At 30.9% G+C, this 19,772-nt stretch overlaps 2 protein-coding genes across 3 annotated transcripts; one reads left to right on the plus strand and one right to left on the minus strand.

Annotated features, from left to right (window-relative positions):
• Window positions 1–341: 341 nt before the first annotated feature.
• On the plus strand, window positions 342–5,136 carry LOC146536374 (nischarin-like). 2 transcript variants are annotated; one of them, XR_014878237.1, is made up of 5 exons: window positions 342–964; window positions 1,168–1,414; window positions 1,764–1,882; window positions 3,128–3,770; window positions 4,144–5,136. XR_014878237.1 is itself a non-coding variant. In XM_085189832.1 (4 exons), exons 1-4 carry the CDS (start codon window positions 524–526, stop codon window positions 3,716–3,718), a joined length of 1,398 nt encoding a protein of 465 aa, XP_085045958.1. In that variant the 5' UTR covers window positions 343–523; the 3' UTR covers window positions 3,719–5,136. The 2 variants fall into 2 exon arrangements, 1 of the variants encoding a protein (XP_085045958.1); XM_085189832.1 differs by having other exon boundaries at window positions 343–964; window positions 3,128–5,136.
• An 815-nt stretch (window positions 5,137–5,951) lies between these two features.
• On the minus strand, window positions 5,952–19,231 carry PEK (pancreatic eIF-2alpha kinase). Its single transcript, XM_085189831.1, has 15 exons — window positions 18,932–19,231; window positions 18,411–18,528; window positions 17,169–17,319; window positions 16,087–16,264; window positions 14,884–15,043; window positions 14,271–14,411; window positions 13,706–13,889; window positions 12,603–13,062; window positions 12,182–12,322; window positions 11,532–11,684; window positions 10,883–11,192; window positions 10,430–10,663; window positions 9,683–9,899; window positions 9,020–9,213; window positions 5,952–8,710 (listed from the first exon to the last, which is right to left on the minus strand). Exons 1-15 carry the CDS (start codon window positions 19,078–19,080, stop codon window positions 8,573–8,575), a joined length of 2,928 nt encoding a protein of 975 aa, XP_085045957.1. The 5' UTR covers window positions 19,081–19,231; the 3' UTR covers window positions 5,952–8,572.
• Window positions 19,232–19,772: the final 541 nt, after the last annotated feature.

Consider the following 19,772-nt stretch of genomic DNA (forward strand, 5'->3'; position numbering starts at 1 on the left):
TAAACCCATACCTAAATAAAGTAATAAAGATACCTCAACAGTTTAGTGGTAGGATTTTTTCTGATGATTTAGAGCCTGTCTCTTTGATAGATTTATGTCTGCGTGCGTCGTTCTTAACAAATAGCGTTTTATTTTACGATAATTTTATTATTTATTTTCATTGAAAAAATCTGGGAACACTGTATGCAAATGACCGGAGAAAGACCACACTTGGTAGGATTTTTTCTTAGATTAGTTATTGGTTATTTTGTTCACAATAGGAAAGATCAGGACGACCAGGACTTATCGACCGTACTACAATGTTTGATTTCAGAACTGTCTATTTGAACGTCACTGTCAGTGTCAAGTCAATATGTCGACTTTTGAGCTCGCTGCTCAAGAACGAAGACGTAGTGCCCGTTATTTGCTATTTCTGACCTAATCACGAACCGTAATAAGTCTTCTCGGTTGGTTTCCGCTTTTCGATTATGAAATGCGTCGTTGAAAAATTACTTTGTTTTATTATCATTGAAGTACATATAAAATGTCGTCCTTTGTTACTTATCGCAATGATAGTTCGGTGAATATAGTCGATGCCAACACCAAGGATAATGTTACTTTTTATAAAATCGTGGTTAAAGTTGGGCCTGTGCAGTGGAACGTGTTTCATCGCTACAGTGACTTTGTGGAACTCCATGAAAAGCTAGTCGGAGACCATGGAGTGGCTAAGGATTTGTTGCCCCCTAAAAAAGTTATTCGTAACAAAACACCAAAATTTGTGGAACAAAGACGCGAAGCTTTAAATGAGTACTTGAAAAATGTATTTAAATACTTGCTGCTTACAATGCCTTCGGAATTTGCTCACTTTTTAAATTTTCATTTATATGATATATTTTTTCTATTACAAGATTTAGCCAAAAAGCTATTTTGGGAAGGTGATAAATTGTTAGAAAATGAGAAATCACATAAGTTTAACTTACTGCAGGTAATACAATATGAATTAAATATTTTACTTTAAAAGAGAAACATATGTAATACAATTCTTTTATTTAATTTTTGTCAAGGTTAAATTTACTTAATAATGACTCATACTTATACAATATGGTTTAATGAAAGTTTACACATGATTTACTGAAAATGAATGGTTATTATTAACAAAGCCTTATTTTTTTATATTCCTTATTTCAGTTACATGCCATTAGTGAAAGGTTCAAAATGGCATGTCCACCAACAGAGAAACAAGATCAAATGTATGATTTTAGTCACATTTTAGACTTCTGTTCTCAAGTTACCTCTTTAAATATAGAAGGTAGCTATGAAAAGTTTGGTAGCAGTAACATTATACCAAATGAGCTCCACTTTGATTTGATACCATTTAAATCATTAGTAGACTTAAAGATCTTAGGTGTTCCGATGCAGTGTATACAAAGTGTTGGTAAGTGACTTATCTTTTATATTTATATTAACCTTCACTCTTTAATCCACATATAGCTATATCAGGAAGAACTTAGAATTAAGACACTCTGTTTCCTGCTTTCTGTCAAAATTCAAGACATTGCTATTTAAAAAAAACCCCCCATTAAGGATTGAATCATCTTGCCTGGAGGTTTTTTTATCAAGTTTTATTAAAAATATATATTTAAAGTGAAGATAAAAAGATAAGAATAAAGTGAAATATCTCACAATATCTTGTATGGATCGTACAAGATATAATTAATCAATATTGGGACTAAATGTATTAATAAGTGTGAATGTATTAATATATAGTTTATTCAAAATTTCAGGGAGCCTCCGTGAATCACTAACCAGCTTGTCAGTGCATATAGCTGGAGTTGTATCTTTGAATGAATTTTTGCTAGTTGATGTATTGCATAAGGACCAATCAAGTCTCGCTGATACTGTGGTAAGTTAGGTTTTACTATACTTTACTACATTTTTGTCACACACTTTGTCTGACATTTGACAATGTAGACAGAGAGTAACTATTAAAATTTTCCTCTCAAATTCAATATATCATGTATCACCAACACCTAACTTTGTCTAACAGTATAAGAAAATGAAAATGTTTAATTCCTCCAAATGAGGATTGAACTCACAACCTTGTATTACTGATACTGAATGTATTGTATACATTCAGGTAATGTGCACCAAAATGACCTCTAAAATTACTAAAAATATTCCATAACATTTTAAGTAAAAAATATAAGCTATAAATTTTTTTTACATTTATTTTCTAAAATTCAATTTATGGATTATGCATTTTGTCTGATTGAACTCAGGATAAATTTGCAATTCAAATTAAATATTACTCCATTAGAATTTGAACCTTAAAACAATAGGACAAAGCTGTATTCTAACTAATAACATGTCCCATAATTATTCATGATATATTAATTTTATTTTATTACAAATCTTATTAATAATATTATTTTAATATTTATACTTGCTTATCCAGATTAGTTAAAGCTATAACACTATTAAATTATTATTATTTGCATATGGAACTAGGTTATATCGTCATACTTTAATAGGTTACACATGTTCACTTTATCTATTGTAGTTCAGTTCAGTTAGTTTGCATACTAATTATTACTTTATTATGTAAACATTATCTAAACATGATTTATTGTATACATATATTGTATAAATAATGAAGATTATATTCAAATTAATTAGTGTTAATGCTATAGCTATAGCTAGAGGCTATTGTAGTGTAGTGGCACATTGTGTTAGTGTAAATGTGATGGTTTTGGGTTTATCCATTCAGAGGAATTAATTATTTTCATTAACAAGATAAAGTGTGATGTTCAATTTTGTCTCAACCTGGCTATATGCAGGATACTGTGTGAAAGCAAATTTGAGGCATATTGCAAATTCGCAATGTAAGGAACATTCATATTTTAACTGTATCAATTTCTTTGGAACTGTTACAGAAAGATAATTTATATTTCTAAATTATACATACATACATACATACATATTTTTTCTACCACCATAATAAAAAGCGAAAACTGCTTCAGTTAGTCACTAGACTCTCTTTTCCGTTTAAGATTTGGGAGACATAAATAAATTAATAGAATTTTAGAACAGAGTGTAATACAAATTTTACCACTCCCATACATTATTATTAATAGTTTTATTTTTACAGATATGGAAGAAACTAACGACAATAAACTTTGCAAGTAATAACTTAAACAAAGTAGACTGGGCTATAAAATTAGTCCCTAAACTACAACATTTAAATCTTTCATCAAACAAATTATCGGAGCTCTGTGATATATCGTGCCTTCACGACCTGCAAGTACTTAACTTGTCCATGAATAAATTTGTTACATGTGAAAATTGGCATGCTAAAATAGGAAATATAGTGAAAATAGATCTCTCCCAAAACAAAATAGAATCTCTGCAGGGTTTTTCTAAATTATACTCATTAGAAAGCTTGGACTTGAGCTGCAATGTCATAGACAATACAGAGGAAGTGCAACATATCAGTAATTTGCCGTGCTTAGAATATCTATGGTTAACAGCGAATCCTGTAGCCTCAACCATAGACTATAGAGTCAAAGTTATAGAGCAATTTAACGCACGAATGTCAGAAATTTGTTTAGACAATGAAAAGGCGTCTGAAAAGGAAATGGACACAGCTAGAGTCTTACAAGCTTTAAGAATAGTTAAGGAGGGGAAAACGCCGAGCTTCTTGCAAAATAATAACAGTAGTCATAGTTTTAACAAAAGTTGACGTTATGTTGCATAAGAATTAATTTTCTATGCTTTATTTATAGGGTAAAGAGGTAATGTATGTAAAGTGATACATTGATATTAATTATACAGAAACTGCTAATAATTTAGAAGATTTTACTGTAAGTAATATTAGTTTTATATTTTTAACATTTTAAAAGTTATTCCATTCTATAGATAGAAAGGTATTTTGGAAATCTTATATTTAAACGTAGCGGGATTCGAACTTTCGCTTCCTAAAACCCGCCCTAGGACTCTGGCTTAGTTAAGTACTTCAAGAAGTTAAAATAATATATGGCTTAGTGTTCAGAGAGAGCGCGAGGTCGATTGTGCTACGATTAATGTTTTATGTTTTCTAAAATAATATTTGTTTTAATTTTGTAAAATGTGCAATTTTTAAAAAACCATTCCATATTTTTGTTTCAGTATGTATAAAAAAGCTGAATAACGACAATATAAGTCTCATATTTTCGTATTTTTTGTGCTGCACGACTCCTCTTCCGAATGGAAGTTAAATATGTACACAACTTGTTTTTATTCTGTTTATTTTATTAGTATCATAGTTTTTATGTTTTATGTTGGCTTTCTACAATTATATCGTGAATTATTATTTAGTATTAAAGGTGCCTAGTGTTTTATTTATTATTGTTAAGACTTATTTCATGAAAGAATGTGGTGAATTAATACAAGGTAATATTTTTGTTTCTATCAAAAAAAATACCTTAATAGGCTTGAGTAAGTTTGACTAACATTATAAATAAATGAATCATATAAAAGTAAATAAAGCAATTTCCATTCAGATGAATATTTAGAAAATTAAATACATTTTTGTAATAATTACTTATTGTAACTTTCGAAAAATATTATTTAACTATGGCCAAGATATGACACTTTAGAAAATAAAATAACACTTAATTATTAAAAAATATCAAGGTTATATTGAATATTACTGTTATCTTTGAAAAAAATAAATAAATTGAATTGTTATATTTGCTTTTACATGATTTAAATGTAATTGACACTAATGTGATAATATTAAGCTTTATTACAATATACATATTATATAGCCTTTAAAAGTAAAAAATGGCAGACCAATAACAAAAAAAAATGTTATTTTGATTTATTAATAAAAAACGAAAACAAAAGTGGAATGAAGTGTCTGGACACTACTTTCCTTTTGCCTATCTCGATGTATTAGGGAAAAATATGAAAAAAAAAAGAATCGGTAAAAAAAATCATTTCCGCCACTTCCACAGATCATCTGAGTGTATCTTGTTTGTTTTATTATTTTATTTAACATATAGTAAGTATTATACTGTAAAAGTATTATATTGTGATTATAAAATAGGATTTAATATTAAACATTATTTTGACTATTGAGGTGTTATAAAATAATTTATAATAAAGTGTTCTAAATAATTCCATTGTTCATTTATTTGAAATATATTTAAATTTTACATTTTAACAAAAAGCAACCAAAAATTTTTCAAGATTTATAAAAAAAATGTTATTGGTGTTGGTGACTGAGTAACCAGTCAGGTCTGGGAGACTTTTGTTATAATAAAAGCATTTACTTTTAAAAATAAGAGTAATTTATTTTAAAATTTTGATTAAAATAAAATTTAAGAAACTAAAATATTACTAAATACATGTTAACATAAGGACATGTTAACTACGACTCTTTATTCTCTCTACTTGATATTCGCGGAATCTTCCGCGAATGAAAAAATAGATCTTCCTGTGCTACAGGAAGTTCTCGTAGTCCTCCCTCTTTGATTTAGAACAGTTGGCAGACTTTTTCTTACCTTCTTTTATGAAGGTACAGCTCATATACTGGTAGAACCATACTGTTCTTTGTATGTAAAGATTCCTAAAATTCCTGCTACTTTGAATTCGATTTTAAAATAATAATTTTAATACACTTTATTGTACCTATGACTTTATTGTACCTATGACTTTATTGTACCTATGACTTTATTGTACCTATGACTTTATTGTACCTATGACTTTATTGTACCTATGACTTTATTGTACCTATGACTTTATTGTACCTATGACTTTATTGTACCTATGACTTTATTGTACCTATGACTTTATTGTACCTATGACTTTATTGTACCTATGACTTTATTGTACCTATGACTTTATTGTACCTATGACTTTATTGTACCTATGACTTTATTGTACCTATGACTTTATTGTACCTATGACTTAGTAGTAGTAAAACTTCCATATAGTATTTTTTCTATTTATTCAGGAAAAAAAACAGCTTGAATATTATAAAAATATGATATACAATCAAGTATATAGCAAAACGTCACTAAATTCGCCTCCAATAACTTAAATCAAAATGTATGATTAAGTATAAATTATAAAAGTAACGTGAAACACGAAATTAACTAACAATACAAGCATAACCTTCACCAACCATCCAGTCTTTTCCAATATTTATTATATTTAATACTTAACGATTAATACACAAATAAATCAACGTAAATGTTAGTTCAATAAAAGTATTCAACCCAATAAAACAAAATTATTTAAATATACCTATATGTATATTAAATGGACCAAAAACTACAGAACAGTCGATGTTTCGTGGCCACCTTGAACCTAAGCTTTCTCCGTTTTAGCACATTGTATACTCGAGAAGTAAATAATCAAAGGAAGAAAAAATGCTGAAAATCAAGTTAAATACTAATAAATAAAAATTTTAGAGTGGCCACGACTTGTCGAACGTACTGTGCAATAAAATAAAATTCATTGAAATGGATTGTATACTTCTATTAAGCAGTCTCTATTGTTATTGTTAACTCGACAAAACATTTTTTTTTGTCATTTTGTTAAAAAAAATTTTTTTAACAATTTCATTTAAAAATATCAACATTGAAATCTTATCAACAACCCGATTATCAAACTTAAATAATTAATATTATTATTAGTTCTATATTATTATTACCTATTAATAATATTTATAGCTTAGATTTTACTAATAATACAAATAAAAAATATATATATCTAGTTTCACTGCTTTATGCCTTATAATTATTACACTTAACCATAAAACTATGTAATAAATTCTTTAAATATTAACACGATGTCAAATATTTTACTGTCCAAGATATTTTTTATTTTCACATATTAATACATGAAAATTTTTTTTACATATATTTAGAGTGTAAACCTGCTAAATCCGTTTATTTGTCATGTACATTTTTATACTATTGTATTGTATTATTTATACTATTATGTACATTTTTATACTATTAGAAAGTGTTAAAAAAATACAATATCGACCTTTATTTCATATCGTAGAGAACATAAATCAATATTCGAAATTTTGAAAATCTTCTGATATTATACGTATATTGTTTTTTAAAAAAAATTTTTATATCTCCTGATACTTTGCTTAATTAGCGGGTTTACAGTCTAAGCCGAAAATATAAGCTTTATTTTCAAAAATATGTGTTCAACATTAATGAATTTTCTAGGAGCACCCAATCTTGGTATTCAGTTTTTTTGGACGAATTACAGACATATAATAGATTTTTTTTTAATAAAAAATAACTTGTAATTATTATTAACTTATTATTTATTACAATACAAAATCTTTCATTTCTATATAGTAGGTTAAAAAAATTATATAAATACAATTTTTTTAGAAATGCATGAAAAAATAAAAGGAATGGATAAAGTAACAATTATTGAGTAATGTTTCGTAGATAATACAAAAAGAAAAAGACGTAACACTGGAAATAAAACCACAGAAATATTGAAACAAAGTAAAAAAGTGTAAAAATTTGATTAACCTCGTATTTTCTATATCTGTAGTTGTAAAAATAATTTCTAGCTGTTCTTTATAACGCAGCTTTGTACTTGGAATATTTTTAATATAAATGAATTCACATTTAATAAGGAATTGATTTTAAAGGATTTTTTATTTTTTTATTGTAAAATTAGAATGGAAGCCATAATCTAAGAAAAAAATAAAGCAATATTATAGTTTATTTAAAGAAAATGTTAAATGTGAATAGTGTCAATTAAGCAAAACAGATAACGTCATTTATCCGAACTAATTTGAGGACATAGGTCCGGATAATTGAACAGTATTGATTCAGCCAATCACTTTCACTGCAGTAAAAAAAGCCTCTATCGAAATACTATGTAACAATATAACACATTTCATACTATTTTGTTATACATAATGTGAGTAATCTAAAAAAATGACTTAAATATTTGTTTTTCAGAAATAATCGCTATTGATGATTGATTTTTTATTCTTTCTTGGTGTTTTATAAAACAAAATGCAAATTTAATAAAACGATAAAAAAAATTAAATAACCACATAAATTAGGGTATACAAAAATTATTGTAACATTTCATATGATTTGTGTTCCTTTCAAAACAAGATTCTCAATTATTGCTGCTTACTAAAAATAAATTGGTTACGCCATATCTTTAATAGGAAGAGACGAAATCACTTGGTCATTTCATAAAATGCGACCATTATATGCCCGGTGATTTTATGATCGATTTTATTTCCCACTCTCCGCTTAGGCAATGCGTGTCGACTGGCGAAACTCAACGCCACGCCTTGTTACCAGAGCAAATTCAAATGAATTCCATAATCCTTGGAAAAATTCCCAGGAAATCGAACCCACAACTGTGGCATTAATAATGCAACGCAACGACCTACTCTCTTTACTTACACGTGTAGGATTGTCTTGCATGTTAAATAATATACTGTCACTATAATTTTAAAGTGACAATCAATTATTAGACTGGGCTAAACAAAATATTTGCTTAAATTAAAAAAAATCGATATATCGTATCGAAAAGGGAAAAAAATATTTTGTCAACAAGATATTAAAGTAGGTAAAGTGAAATGCCATTGTTTATCTGTATCCTCGTATAAAGGCGCTCTGGCTCTAACGCCCGTCGCGGTCGGCCTTTGTTGTGGGTCCTCTGACAGCATTAGTTTTAATACTTCCGTCTGAAAAAAAAAATTCAAATAAATTCATAAAATAAATTGTATCAAGGCCCTCGTGGCGCAGTGAGATAGCATCTGATTGTAAACGCGACAGTTGTGGGTTCAACTCGGGGAATAAACTATTTTCATCTTCGCTCTTGAAAAAAGACATAGCGCGACGTTGAGTTCTACACTGTAAACGCAATATCTTTAAAACTGTGCGAAAGTATTAACACATTCCATTATTCTCAACACTAGGTTCCCTCTGCCTACCCTATTAAAAAAAAATACATAGAATAAAAATATTCCAAAATAAAAAATCGAAATTTCTACCTCATTAGGATATTTCTGTAGGAAATCCACTGGGTATTGTCCTCTTTTAGCCTTTTTTAGACAATCAATCCTTTCTGCTTCCGTTTTAAACAGGGATAACATTTCAAATAGCACTAGGCCCAAGGAATATATGTCCACTTTATAACTATATGGACGACCTTCTAGTTGCTCCGGTGACATGTACATGTAAGTTCCTGTAATATATATTACATTAAATAATTTTTGTAGAATTTTTGCTTAAAAATATTGTTTATTTTATGATATCACACCAAAGTTGTATTAGTATAATTTACTTATATTATTAGCATTATTTCTTATATTAATATGTCACTGTGATTACGAGGACTTGATTTGATATTGTTTCCATTACCGATTGTATTAAGTGGCAGTAGTGCGTCTTTTCCGGTGGATTTTCAATAAAAGCACAAACGACACAGCACTCGTGTTCCTCACGAGCGTCCATCAAAGCTCGTACTTTTTCTTCAGTGGCGAGCTACTCTCGCCCCTTCCCGCCCGGTGACGCTATCAAGACCAGTCCAGGTCAACAGCAAAAAACATGAGGATCCCCCGGAGGACATGTATAAAGAGGTTGATGACAGTGGACGAAACGAAAGAGGTGTGAAGAGACCGTAATAAAATAGATAAAGAAATACTACGACTCACCAACTTTCTGCGTGTGTCCAGCATTTACTTCAGCATGGGAATGAACGTGCGACGATCCTTGAGAATCACTCATTGCGGTCGCCAGTCCAAAATCCCCTACTTTAACTTTGCCGTCAGGCGCAAAGAAAATATTACTAGGCTTTAGGTCGCGATGGATAAGACCTTTTACGTGGACATATTCCACCGCTGATACTATTTGGCTGAATAGATTCTTCACCTGTATATGGAAAGTGTATAAAATAGTACAATAAAATATGATATAATAACATAACTTATATGAGTAAGCATAAGCTTTTCCCGCAGATCTAGGAGCACGTGAGAATGGATATTTTGAGTAAAATGACTTATTTTTTCCAGCTTCATGCTGTATTACGCATGTAGCAGGGTAAATAGGGGGAGCCTAGTGTTAAAACACTCCGCTCCACACTTTTTGCTGAACTCTGGAGGCTTTGCGTGTTGAGTGGCGGAACTCAACGCCATGCACAGTGCATGTTTGACACCAGAGTGAAGAAATAAAAATATTACATATTTCATTTTCTCGAGTTAGAATCAAATCAACAACCTGTTGCGTTAACAATCACTCGCTTGTGCCCCTGCACCACGACTGACCTCTAAATAAAGATTCATTATGAATAATAATTTAATTACTTACTCATTTAGGAAGGAATAAAAAAATTGTCATTTCTTTTTGAGTCAATCATTCAGTCATTATGTTTGTATGTGTAATTGTGTATATCTCTCACTCACATTGTTTTTCCTCGCTTCCCACGTACAATTCGCTCGCAACCAATCGTGCAAGCTGTCACGGCGGCACAATTGCATCTGGATGTACAAGTACGTCTTGGCGACGACCTCCGCAACCCCCGGCATCTGCGCATCCCCCGGTACTTGCACTACCCCCCGTGCCTGCGACCCCCCGGATCCTGCCACCTCTGCGTCTCGCACGCACATGTCTAGGGACCAGTGACGCTTGTGACCTTTCTGAAAATTTATGTTTTAGTTTCAGGCTGTATGTTTCCCACGCATTAAATAATTTTTCAAGACATCATGTGTTGAGAGTGGCAATCTGAGTGAGAAAATTATAATGTACCATTCCTTTTAGTTGCAGTCAAACCAAAAACTTTCGCATTTTCAGTATTATCATATCATAATTAATTCTTAAGAAAATAGAATAAAAAAAAACACTATAATTATAATCACCTTTTTCTTTTTACCACTATCACTGAAAGTATCATATTCTTTAACTTTATCCAATATTCTGTTAGACAATTCCTTCTTCGACGTGTCAAGACTTGACGTGACATGTTTGTCAAGATCTGACGTGTCATGTTCTGACATGTTTTTAGACAGATCCGCTGTATTTGCAAATACTATAAACGAATCGTCAGCACTTGTTGCAGTTTTTGATAGATTAGGGGTTGTACTATTGTGGAGGGTTGCGGTGACGTGAATGTCTTTTGAGGCGTTTTCATCGAATATGATGCTGAAAGAGTCGTTGCAGCTTCTTGACCTGCAATAAGATAGGTATCAAATGTAAAAAAAGAATATGTAACTTAATAAATACCCCGTGCCCCTAGCACGACTAGCTACGACAGGCCTTTTAAATAAATATAAGGTGATTTTGACATTTTTATTTTGGTTCTGATCAAAAATATTACTTATATAACTATTTCTTCGACGTGATGGGAAACAACGATGATTTTGATATCAATTCCCATTCTGAGTAATAAATTATTTTCCTTTCCCAGAGAATCAGACTGTTTTAAGTTCCCCCTCCCTACCCTTCTAAATGGTGGATAACGCGGGAAACTAGAATATTCTAAAATATACTCGTAATAATAAATCTTACCTTAGTCGCCTTGGCTCCGACAGTCTCTCGTAATCCAGGGCGTCCACACAAGCATCTATGGGCTTGTGCCCAACGCCCGCGCCCATTGGTGACGACGCGGCGGGCGTGTGTGACGTGTACTCGTCGGTGTGTATGGACACACCCTCTAGTTGACTGCAAGATGACACGGATTTTTACTCAAAAATATATTGACAAGTTAAAATATGCATAAATTGATTTTTTTTTCGTGATTTTCACACATTCACACAACCGCTGTGCGCAAAAACGTGGAATTTGGACAGATGTTTATTTTCATAATGGGAACACCCACTAAGAAGCGATTTTGAATAATTTGAACCCTATAGGGACGAAATAGGCATTGAAAGTTTGTATGGAAAAATCTTTAAATCGCCATCGATTTTATAAATAAATAAATTCAGACTCTTCAAAATATTTCATTCTACGCGTGTTTCACGGTTTATTACATTTTAATAAAATCCCTGAAATAAAAATAATTTCATAAATATATTTAAAAAATATTTATAATTCAAGCGGCCGAAGCCGCTCAGGTCGATTGGTAGTATATATGTTTTGTTATAAGTTCATAGAAGAAAGAACAAATTATTGACAATTTCTTTACTTTATTTTTTTTATTTCAGATTGTTCCTCACCTCATCCAATCTTTATCTCTATCCTGCTGTACCTGCGGCGGCTGCTCCTCCATCCAAGAATTAAAATATCTGACAATGTTTTCATGCTCCAACATGGCGAGCGCTCGGACTTCGCGTAATACACGTTGACGTTTTGAGTCACTGTAGAAAAGTATAAATAAATTATACAATTATTTATTAAGTAATTTTAATAGTAGTAGAAGTTAATTTTAATAGTACAAAAAAAAACAGCTTCACGCTGTATCCCGCATATACCAACCCCGTAGAGGCAGAGATATGATACTCCGTTCCACATTTTCCGCCGAATTTATAATGGTACCAATGATACAAACATTAAATATGAAAGCTGTTTTGCTTTTAATATTTTAATAGTTGAAACGATCACTTTTTAAATGGCGTAACTAAACTCCTAACTCCTTACCGATTGGGCAAAGTAATCCTTTTAACAGCATAAGACTGATTATCAATATTATTTTTCGCTTCAAAAACAACTCCAAAACCACCTGCACCCAAACGCTGTACAGTTGTAAACTCACTTTCATATCTAGCTGAATGTATGTATTCATTATTAGCTATTTTCCTTTCATAATGTCTTTCAACAACAATATATTCTTGATTTAACGGCAATTGATTATTCATTTTATGCCACGGTCCAAAAAATCTTGGCCATATCATTAAATTCATCAAAATAGCGGAACTGATGGCTATTAGGAGTACTTCCTTCCACCAGAACCATAATGAAGATACGTGGACGTGGATATGGTTGTGGTTAGGCTGATCACTGTTGTTTGGACCTATTTCTGGACTTTCTATTGTGTCTTCAGATACTTGGACTGCTTGGTCGCATGTGTCTTGGAGGTAGAGGAAGAAGCCGTGGTTTTCTGTAATTTAGTAGTAATAATTTAATCGACTTCACACTGTATCCCGCACACAGCAGGGTAGGCAGAGGGAACCTAGTGTTAAGACACTCCTTTCCGAAGGAGGATTCTCCGATTGCGGGCTTATTAGCTTATTATTAAATTGAGATCGCCGTGACAGTTTCCCAGTGTGTGACTGTAAACACAACGGTTATATATTTAATTTCTAGTCAGAGATATAACTTATTTATGATTTAGTAAATGACTTTTCATTTTCTCGCTGTGTTTTCAACACGACGCGGCGTTAACTTCCACCACTCAACAACAAAATCATAAAGTGAGATACGGAGTGTCCCAACACTTCCTTCTACCTCCCCTACTATAAACATAAAGCTAAAAATAAATAAAAATAAACAAACATACATACATACATACATACCTGTTTTTTTTTTTTTTTTTTTCGAACATGTGGATAATGCTGTTAGCCCTATTGGCTTTTACAGCGACACCGGTTGGGTAGGGAAGAGGGTACTCTGTCCCTGAAGAAATGCAAGCACTAAGTGGCTGCCTGTGAGGAAGTCGACGACTGTAAGGGCGCCCCCTGCGGGACTCGAACCTCGGCTTGCGGCCGTCGAGCGGACTGGAAAAAGTAATTTACAATACATACCTGTTTTACCGCTGTTACCATGTAAAGTGATTATAGCTAAATTAGTAGGGTCCAATGGCGATAATGCTGTTTCACTGCGATCGTCTAACAAAGGTCGAGCCTGTTTCAATTTCCAGGGTACCGGTTTCATTGTTATCGCTGTTTCTAATTTTTTCGCGTATAACACACTCTCTTGTATGTAGAGCTGGAAAACAATACTATATATAAATCATAGTAATAGTTTTTTAATGAAAACATTACGTATATTACAGTCATTAAGCTAAACTCAAAGAAGAAGTTAAGTATTATAAATATAAAATTGACTATAAGTAAAATTTTTAAATTTAGTGTACATTTTTTATTTGTTCAATAAAATTATCATATTTCACCCAATATCATATAACTCCTACAAACTTGAGTATTATTTTATTGTGTCAACTGTCAAAACTACATTCACCAATCCACTCAAAACCATTTGTTTTTACCACAATAAAAGAAAAAAAATCATAATTCCCTCAGAGTAAATTATTCAGAAAAAACTAAAACATTATTATTTATATATATTTTAAAACAAAACTCAAATCACCTGTGCATTATGAACACCCAAATACAAAGACGGCGATACAGTATTAGCGTCTGTTATACTTTGAGCCGCTTGCCAGAGCACGTCCATGTTTTCTAGCATGCCGCCTTGAAGCCTCCACATACCTGCTACCGGCGAATCCAGCTATATATTAATAATAATAATAATTAGTAAATTAATATAATACTGAAAATGTAATAGTGAAAGTTTGTGAGGTTCCATGATTATTCCTCTTTTACGCAAATGTACTGAACAGATTTAGATAAAATTTTACAGAAATTTAACGAAATCGTGTATGGGACGCTTGTATTAAATATACGCGAATAATCCAGCTAAGTGAAATTTCATTTAAAATGTTTAAGTCTCAAAAGAGAACACAAATATCTTATTAATACTTTTTAGAAAACGTATAAAAATGTGAACGTAGCGGGGTTTGAACCCGCGCCTCTTAGAAAATAGAGGCCCAGATTCCTACGGTTTCCAAGAGGCACGGGTTCAAATAACGCTACGTTCAAATTTTTATACGTTTTCTTAAAAGTATTTTTCTTTCCTTAACGTGGAATAACACTTTAAAATTGTTAAAAAATATCTTATTTTTATACTAAATGTAAATTACCTTATGCTGCCACAACATCAAATGAGTATCGGGTCGTCTAACAATAACGTCGCCTTCAGGTAATGCCACGGCTATGGCCACTGCCTTGGGAGGGGCGGCTGCGCCCGCGCATTCTCTACGACTTAGTGCTAATTGGTGTTCTGCTACACTGAAATTCCATCTGAATAAAAAAAAAACATAATAAATTGTTTTTTTTTTCTTTCAGTACATTAGTGTAGATTTTTAGCAAGTATGGAGTTTTTCTAAACATCAAGCCCGATATTAAATGTTGATGCAGTTTTCTGATTCTGATGAAGTTTGGCTGCCCAATTAATTTAAAAAAAAACAGCTATTATTAATCAATACAAGTATAGAAAATAGTGTCTTAACACTAACATCTAGGAGGCAAAGCAATGTTTTTATAATAAAAAAGAAATTTATTAGAAGAATCCTCACATTGTATTCAATATAACTCTAATTGATGCTATATGATTATAATATAGTCTTATGATAATATATGTTATAGTTATAGTTTTTTTCTCCTGAGAATTTGCTTAATAGATGTCATCTGCTAGATGGTTTGGGTTTTTACTACGATGTGATATGTAGCCAAGTAAATTTAATTTGAAACACACAAAAACTAAAACATTACATTTTAGCTTTTAGTTGAATAAATTGAAAAAAATAATAATAACTAATCTTGAAAAAAATCATAACTAATCTTGAATCTTAATTGTTTTTAAATATATGCACAGTCTACCCAGGGATCTACCCCAAATCGTTTTTATTTTTATTTTATCCCTACCTTTTAAGGCTATAATGTTTCACACTCGCTTAGGTACTAGTATTTTATCAAAATGTATCAGCATAACAAATTAAATATCGGAAGTAGCATAAATAATAACTGTGTTAAATATGGTTAGAGTCATGGTAAATATTTAAGTAGGTGCTTACTTTTTAATTTACCTAACAAATACCTACAAGAATTCGACAGACAATGCGTGGCGTCGAATTCCGCCATTATACGGTACGGCGGTTTACGAGTTGTCGCTGCCTTGAAATTAAGTTTATTGAACTTTTGCACTCCGGTAGAAAAACACAAAAATAAGAAAAATTCTACAATCTACGCAGCCGTGTACAGCTAAATTCAGGCTACGAAGTGGCCTGACATTAGGCTTTCTATGCTTAGCTTAAGGTGAAAAAGAAAAGGCAACAAAAACTCACTTTTCAGTCCCAGATCTTGGCTCCAAAGCCCTCACCGTGTTAGAATGGCGTCTCAATACAATAATATCGAGGCCAGAACTGGCCGTTTGCTGTTCACTGTTACACCCACTCGAACTACATTCGTATATAATTTTGCCGGAATTGGCGTCCACTCCCACCCATAATGTTTCACGAGCGCCTGGCAGAAGGAATAATTATCATATTAATATAAACAGTACAAGAAATGATAGATCAAATAATATTTATTTAATAAGACCTTAGAAACAATTGTGGATTATCAAGTTACGTTAAAATGTTAGTAATATCAGTCCTATAGAAAACTACCACCAAAAAGTGATTCTTGAAAAATAGCTGATAAATCTATGAAACTTTAAACCCAACACTGGTTTTCCGATAAAAGATCCATGTGTTCTTGACCAATTTGTAATATACAGCTCTATTAACAAATTACAGTTTATATATGTATATAATAAGTCACCATAAGCCAAGTGGCAGCTTAAAAGTCTGATAAGATATCAAATGCAAGTAATGTCAAGGTAAACTGAATCATTTTTTAAAATTATCATCATCTTATCTTGCGTGGTTGACTTTAATTAGTTAATTGTAATTTTACATTTTTTATACATGTACATCTTTGAAAATTTGCAAGGATTATATTAGTATATGATTTTTTTTTATATGTTATTAAATATTTGTTTTTTCTTAAAGATCAACAACACTTTTAACGGTTTCAAAATAAAAAGTAAATTCTCTTTTGCCAAACAGTAATTTAAAATATGTGTAAGTAATATTTTGTAAATAAAATATCTAACTACATAAAAAATACAAAAGACAAGTATATTGGATGAAGTCGTAAAAGTATTAGATTAGTTTTTGAGATGATTATGGGTTCAACTCCCACTTACAGAACAGAGTGATTCAATTATTTCTGTCTGAAATAAAAAACGACTGAAATGCATAGATAAATATTATGAACTCACTCTAAACATATTAAACAATACATTTACAATCAATATATTTAATTTTTGTTTAATATTTAGTTATATTTAAGGCATATATAAACAACAAATCAACCAACTTACCAGCAATAACTAAGTCATCGGAATATTTGAATGATGCAGAGAGCAATTGTTCAGCATCAAAAGGCAAGGGTTCAATGGACTCCCCACTTAAGCTGTAAAGAGTGCCACGCAGGGATGGCACTAGTCGAGCCCATCTGCCATCTGCTGTTAGCTAGGTTAAAAAAATATTGTCATATAAATATCTTATTTTTTTACTCTAGGTTTAAGTGAAAGATTAAAAAATAATTTATTTTTTCCTTATTTTTTCATATTATTACGTTTTCATTTAGATATTGCCACTGACAGGCAGACAACTTGCACCAACAGTATACTTTTCTGTTTACCATATTAAATACTATTTCAAATTTATGTATATGTTTAAAAAAACAAATCCTAAGGGCAACAGATTTACAATATTTTTTATTAATCCCAATTATGTTTTTCAAAATTTTTAAACATTGGCAGTATTCAACATTTCTTTTTAGCTTTAAATTTTTTTGGACATAGCTTGGTAGACAGGGAATAGGATTAGAAGGAAATGAGTCATAGATCTATACCCCAGATTTTGAGATCAGAGTATGAAAATAAAAATATATTAATTCTCCTAAGCAATATTAAACCTACAACTTGCCATTCCTGTTGGGCTAAAAGCAAAATGCTCAAAATCAATGGTTATTGGGGATGTATTTTAAAGTATATGTTTATTCTAAATGTTTGAAAATATTGTAATATAATTCAAGCTATGTAAAATTTATAAGAAAAACATTTAAATTAAAACAAAATCTATTGTGTATGACTAACATAAACCTTATATTAAGTTAATACAGTGTAAGTCTTTAAGTAGATTAAACATCATTGGAATATCCACCATAGAATGGCTAGGACAACAATGTAATTACATTAAAATTTTCAAGGAAAATACAAATTTTATAGAAATAATAACATAAAATATGAATTATTTCACATAACAACATAATGTAAGATGCAGGGTTAACTAAATGCAGGTCATTTTTTATAATTTAATAATTTAGTTTATTGTTTGTTTCTCTTGAAAATATAATAAATAAAAAAATTAAATAATCTATACGAGTAGAAACAGCAGGTTGGTAGAACATTGAATTGACTTCAACAATAGTCATTTTGTGACTCAAAGGCACAGGGATTTCGAATCAGATTTTTTTAATGCTTTCATATCAACATATCCATTAATATGTAGGGACCGTCAATATATACATGGACCAGTTGGTGCTAACTATAACTTACCTCAACTTGATGTAAGTTAGACGACAATAATGGCTGTGTTTCCAAACTCCATGCCTTGATTCCATTTTCAGTGGAAAAAGCAGTAAGTTTGCCATCAAGAGTACTAACTATTATCAAACTGCAAAAATTAAATTTATATAGAAAACAAATTATAAGTTTGTTGTTTACACTCATTTATGTTATTAAATAGAAGAGCAAGAATTTTTTTTTATCTTCGTGTTTATATTTTTAAAAGTACTTCGTAAAGAATGATAATTGGTCAAGGTCATCATTAATTTGATTAGTAGTTCAAATATTTAATAAATCGTGTTTATACCGATCTAAATATATCTAGAATAATCTAGGATTATTATAAGCGAATATAGTGATTTAAAATATCAACTTTTTGTTTATTTACAAATAAAAACCACTTTTCTTTCCCTGTCAACAACATGAACGGGTTATGATTCACAATATCACTAGGTATTTATTATCACTATTAGTTACAGTATATAAAGCGAATTATTTGCCTTTAAACTTACTCGTCAAATGATGGAATATTCTTAGCAGTGTGAGGATTACAGAACGGTAACTTCTGAACAGTATCATCGGCATGAATATAAGAAACAAAACAAGTTGCAAGCACGAATACGGCTTTTATGTCAATTATCCGCCAATACCACTCCGACATATTATTATTGCAAAATTATATGTGGACATCTCAACTCTCTTCATTCAGATATTTTGTATTTGTTGCTTATTATTATTACGAAACTTTTACAATAGTTACGACTTAAAGCCTATATACATAACACACTATAGAAACACATAGAATACAGATGATCGCTGTCATTTGATAGTTGACACTTCCACGTAAACTGTCAACATACGTTTGGTAAAAAAAATTTTAATAGGTTTCGGCGAAACCATTTCGCCGATAACTCTAAAATGTTAATACAAAATTAAAATATGAAAGAGTAAAATATAACAACAATAACTCGATTATTTTATTTAATTTTATTATTCTATGAAATTTCAATTAAAAAATCCAAATGTATGCTACGATTTGAATTTCAGCGTTTAAAGTACGATTAGTTTTATCGGCTTTACATTTTTATAAAATATAAAATACAGAACCATACTCACATTCAACAGCAGTGTGAGCTTGTCCCTGCAACTCGGCGAAAAGTAAGCAGCGGAGTGTCTTAACACTATCTCTCCCGGCTGCTCATATTGCTACAGCTTGAAACTAAAAGTAATATAGAATACCTACCGCACGTATTTTAGAAGAAGTAATCGTGCCGAAGTACGGACCCGTTCATATTGTCCTAAGATAATGTTATTACTATATTTCTTATTTTTCTTTATAATCTGCGTCATAGT

The sequence above is a fragment of the Heliconius melpomene genome, chromosome 9 (genome assembly GCF_056956725.1).
Source record: "Heliconius melpomene rosina isolate 202511_hmr_F chromosome 9, ASM5695672v1, whole genome shotgun sequence".
In the NCBI taxonomy this organism is placed as follows: Eukaryota; Metazoa; Arthropoda; class Insecta; order Lepidoptera; family Nymphalidae; genus Heliconius; species Heliconius melpomene.

Excerpts from the sequence above, each read along its gene's own strand:
- LOC146536374 (XM_085189832.1), top strand. The coding sequence starts at position 524 with ATGTCGTCCTTTGTTACTTATCGCAATGATAGTTCGGTGAATATAGTC. Across the intron at positions 965-1,167 it reads ATAAGTTTAACTTACTGCAG|TTACATGCCATTAGTGAAAG; the intron begins GTAATACAATAT and ends TCCTTATTTCAG. Across the intron at positions 1,415-1,763 it reads GCAGTGTATACAAAGTGTTG|GGAGCCTCCGTGAATCACTA; the intron begins GTAAGTGACTTA and ends TCAAAATTTCAG.
- PEK (XM_085189831.1), bottom strand. The coding sequence starts at position 19,080 with ATGTCGGAGTGGTATTGGCGGATAATTGACATAAAAGCCGTATTCGTG. Across the intron at positions 18,529-18,931 it reads AATATTCCATCATTTGACGA|TTTGATAATAGTTAGTACTC; the intron begins GTAAGTTTAAAG and ends TAATTTTTGCAG. Across the intron at positions 10,664-10,882 it reads ATAGTGGTAAAAAGAAAAAG|AAAGGTCACAAGCGTCACTG; the intron begins GTGATTATAATT and ends ATAAATTTTCAG.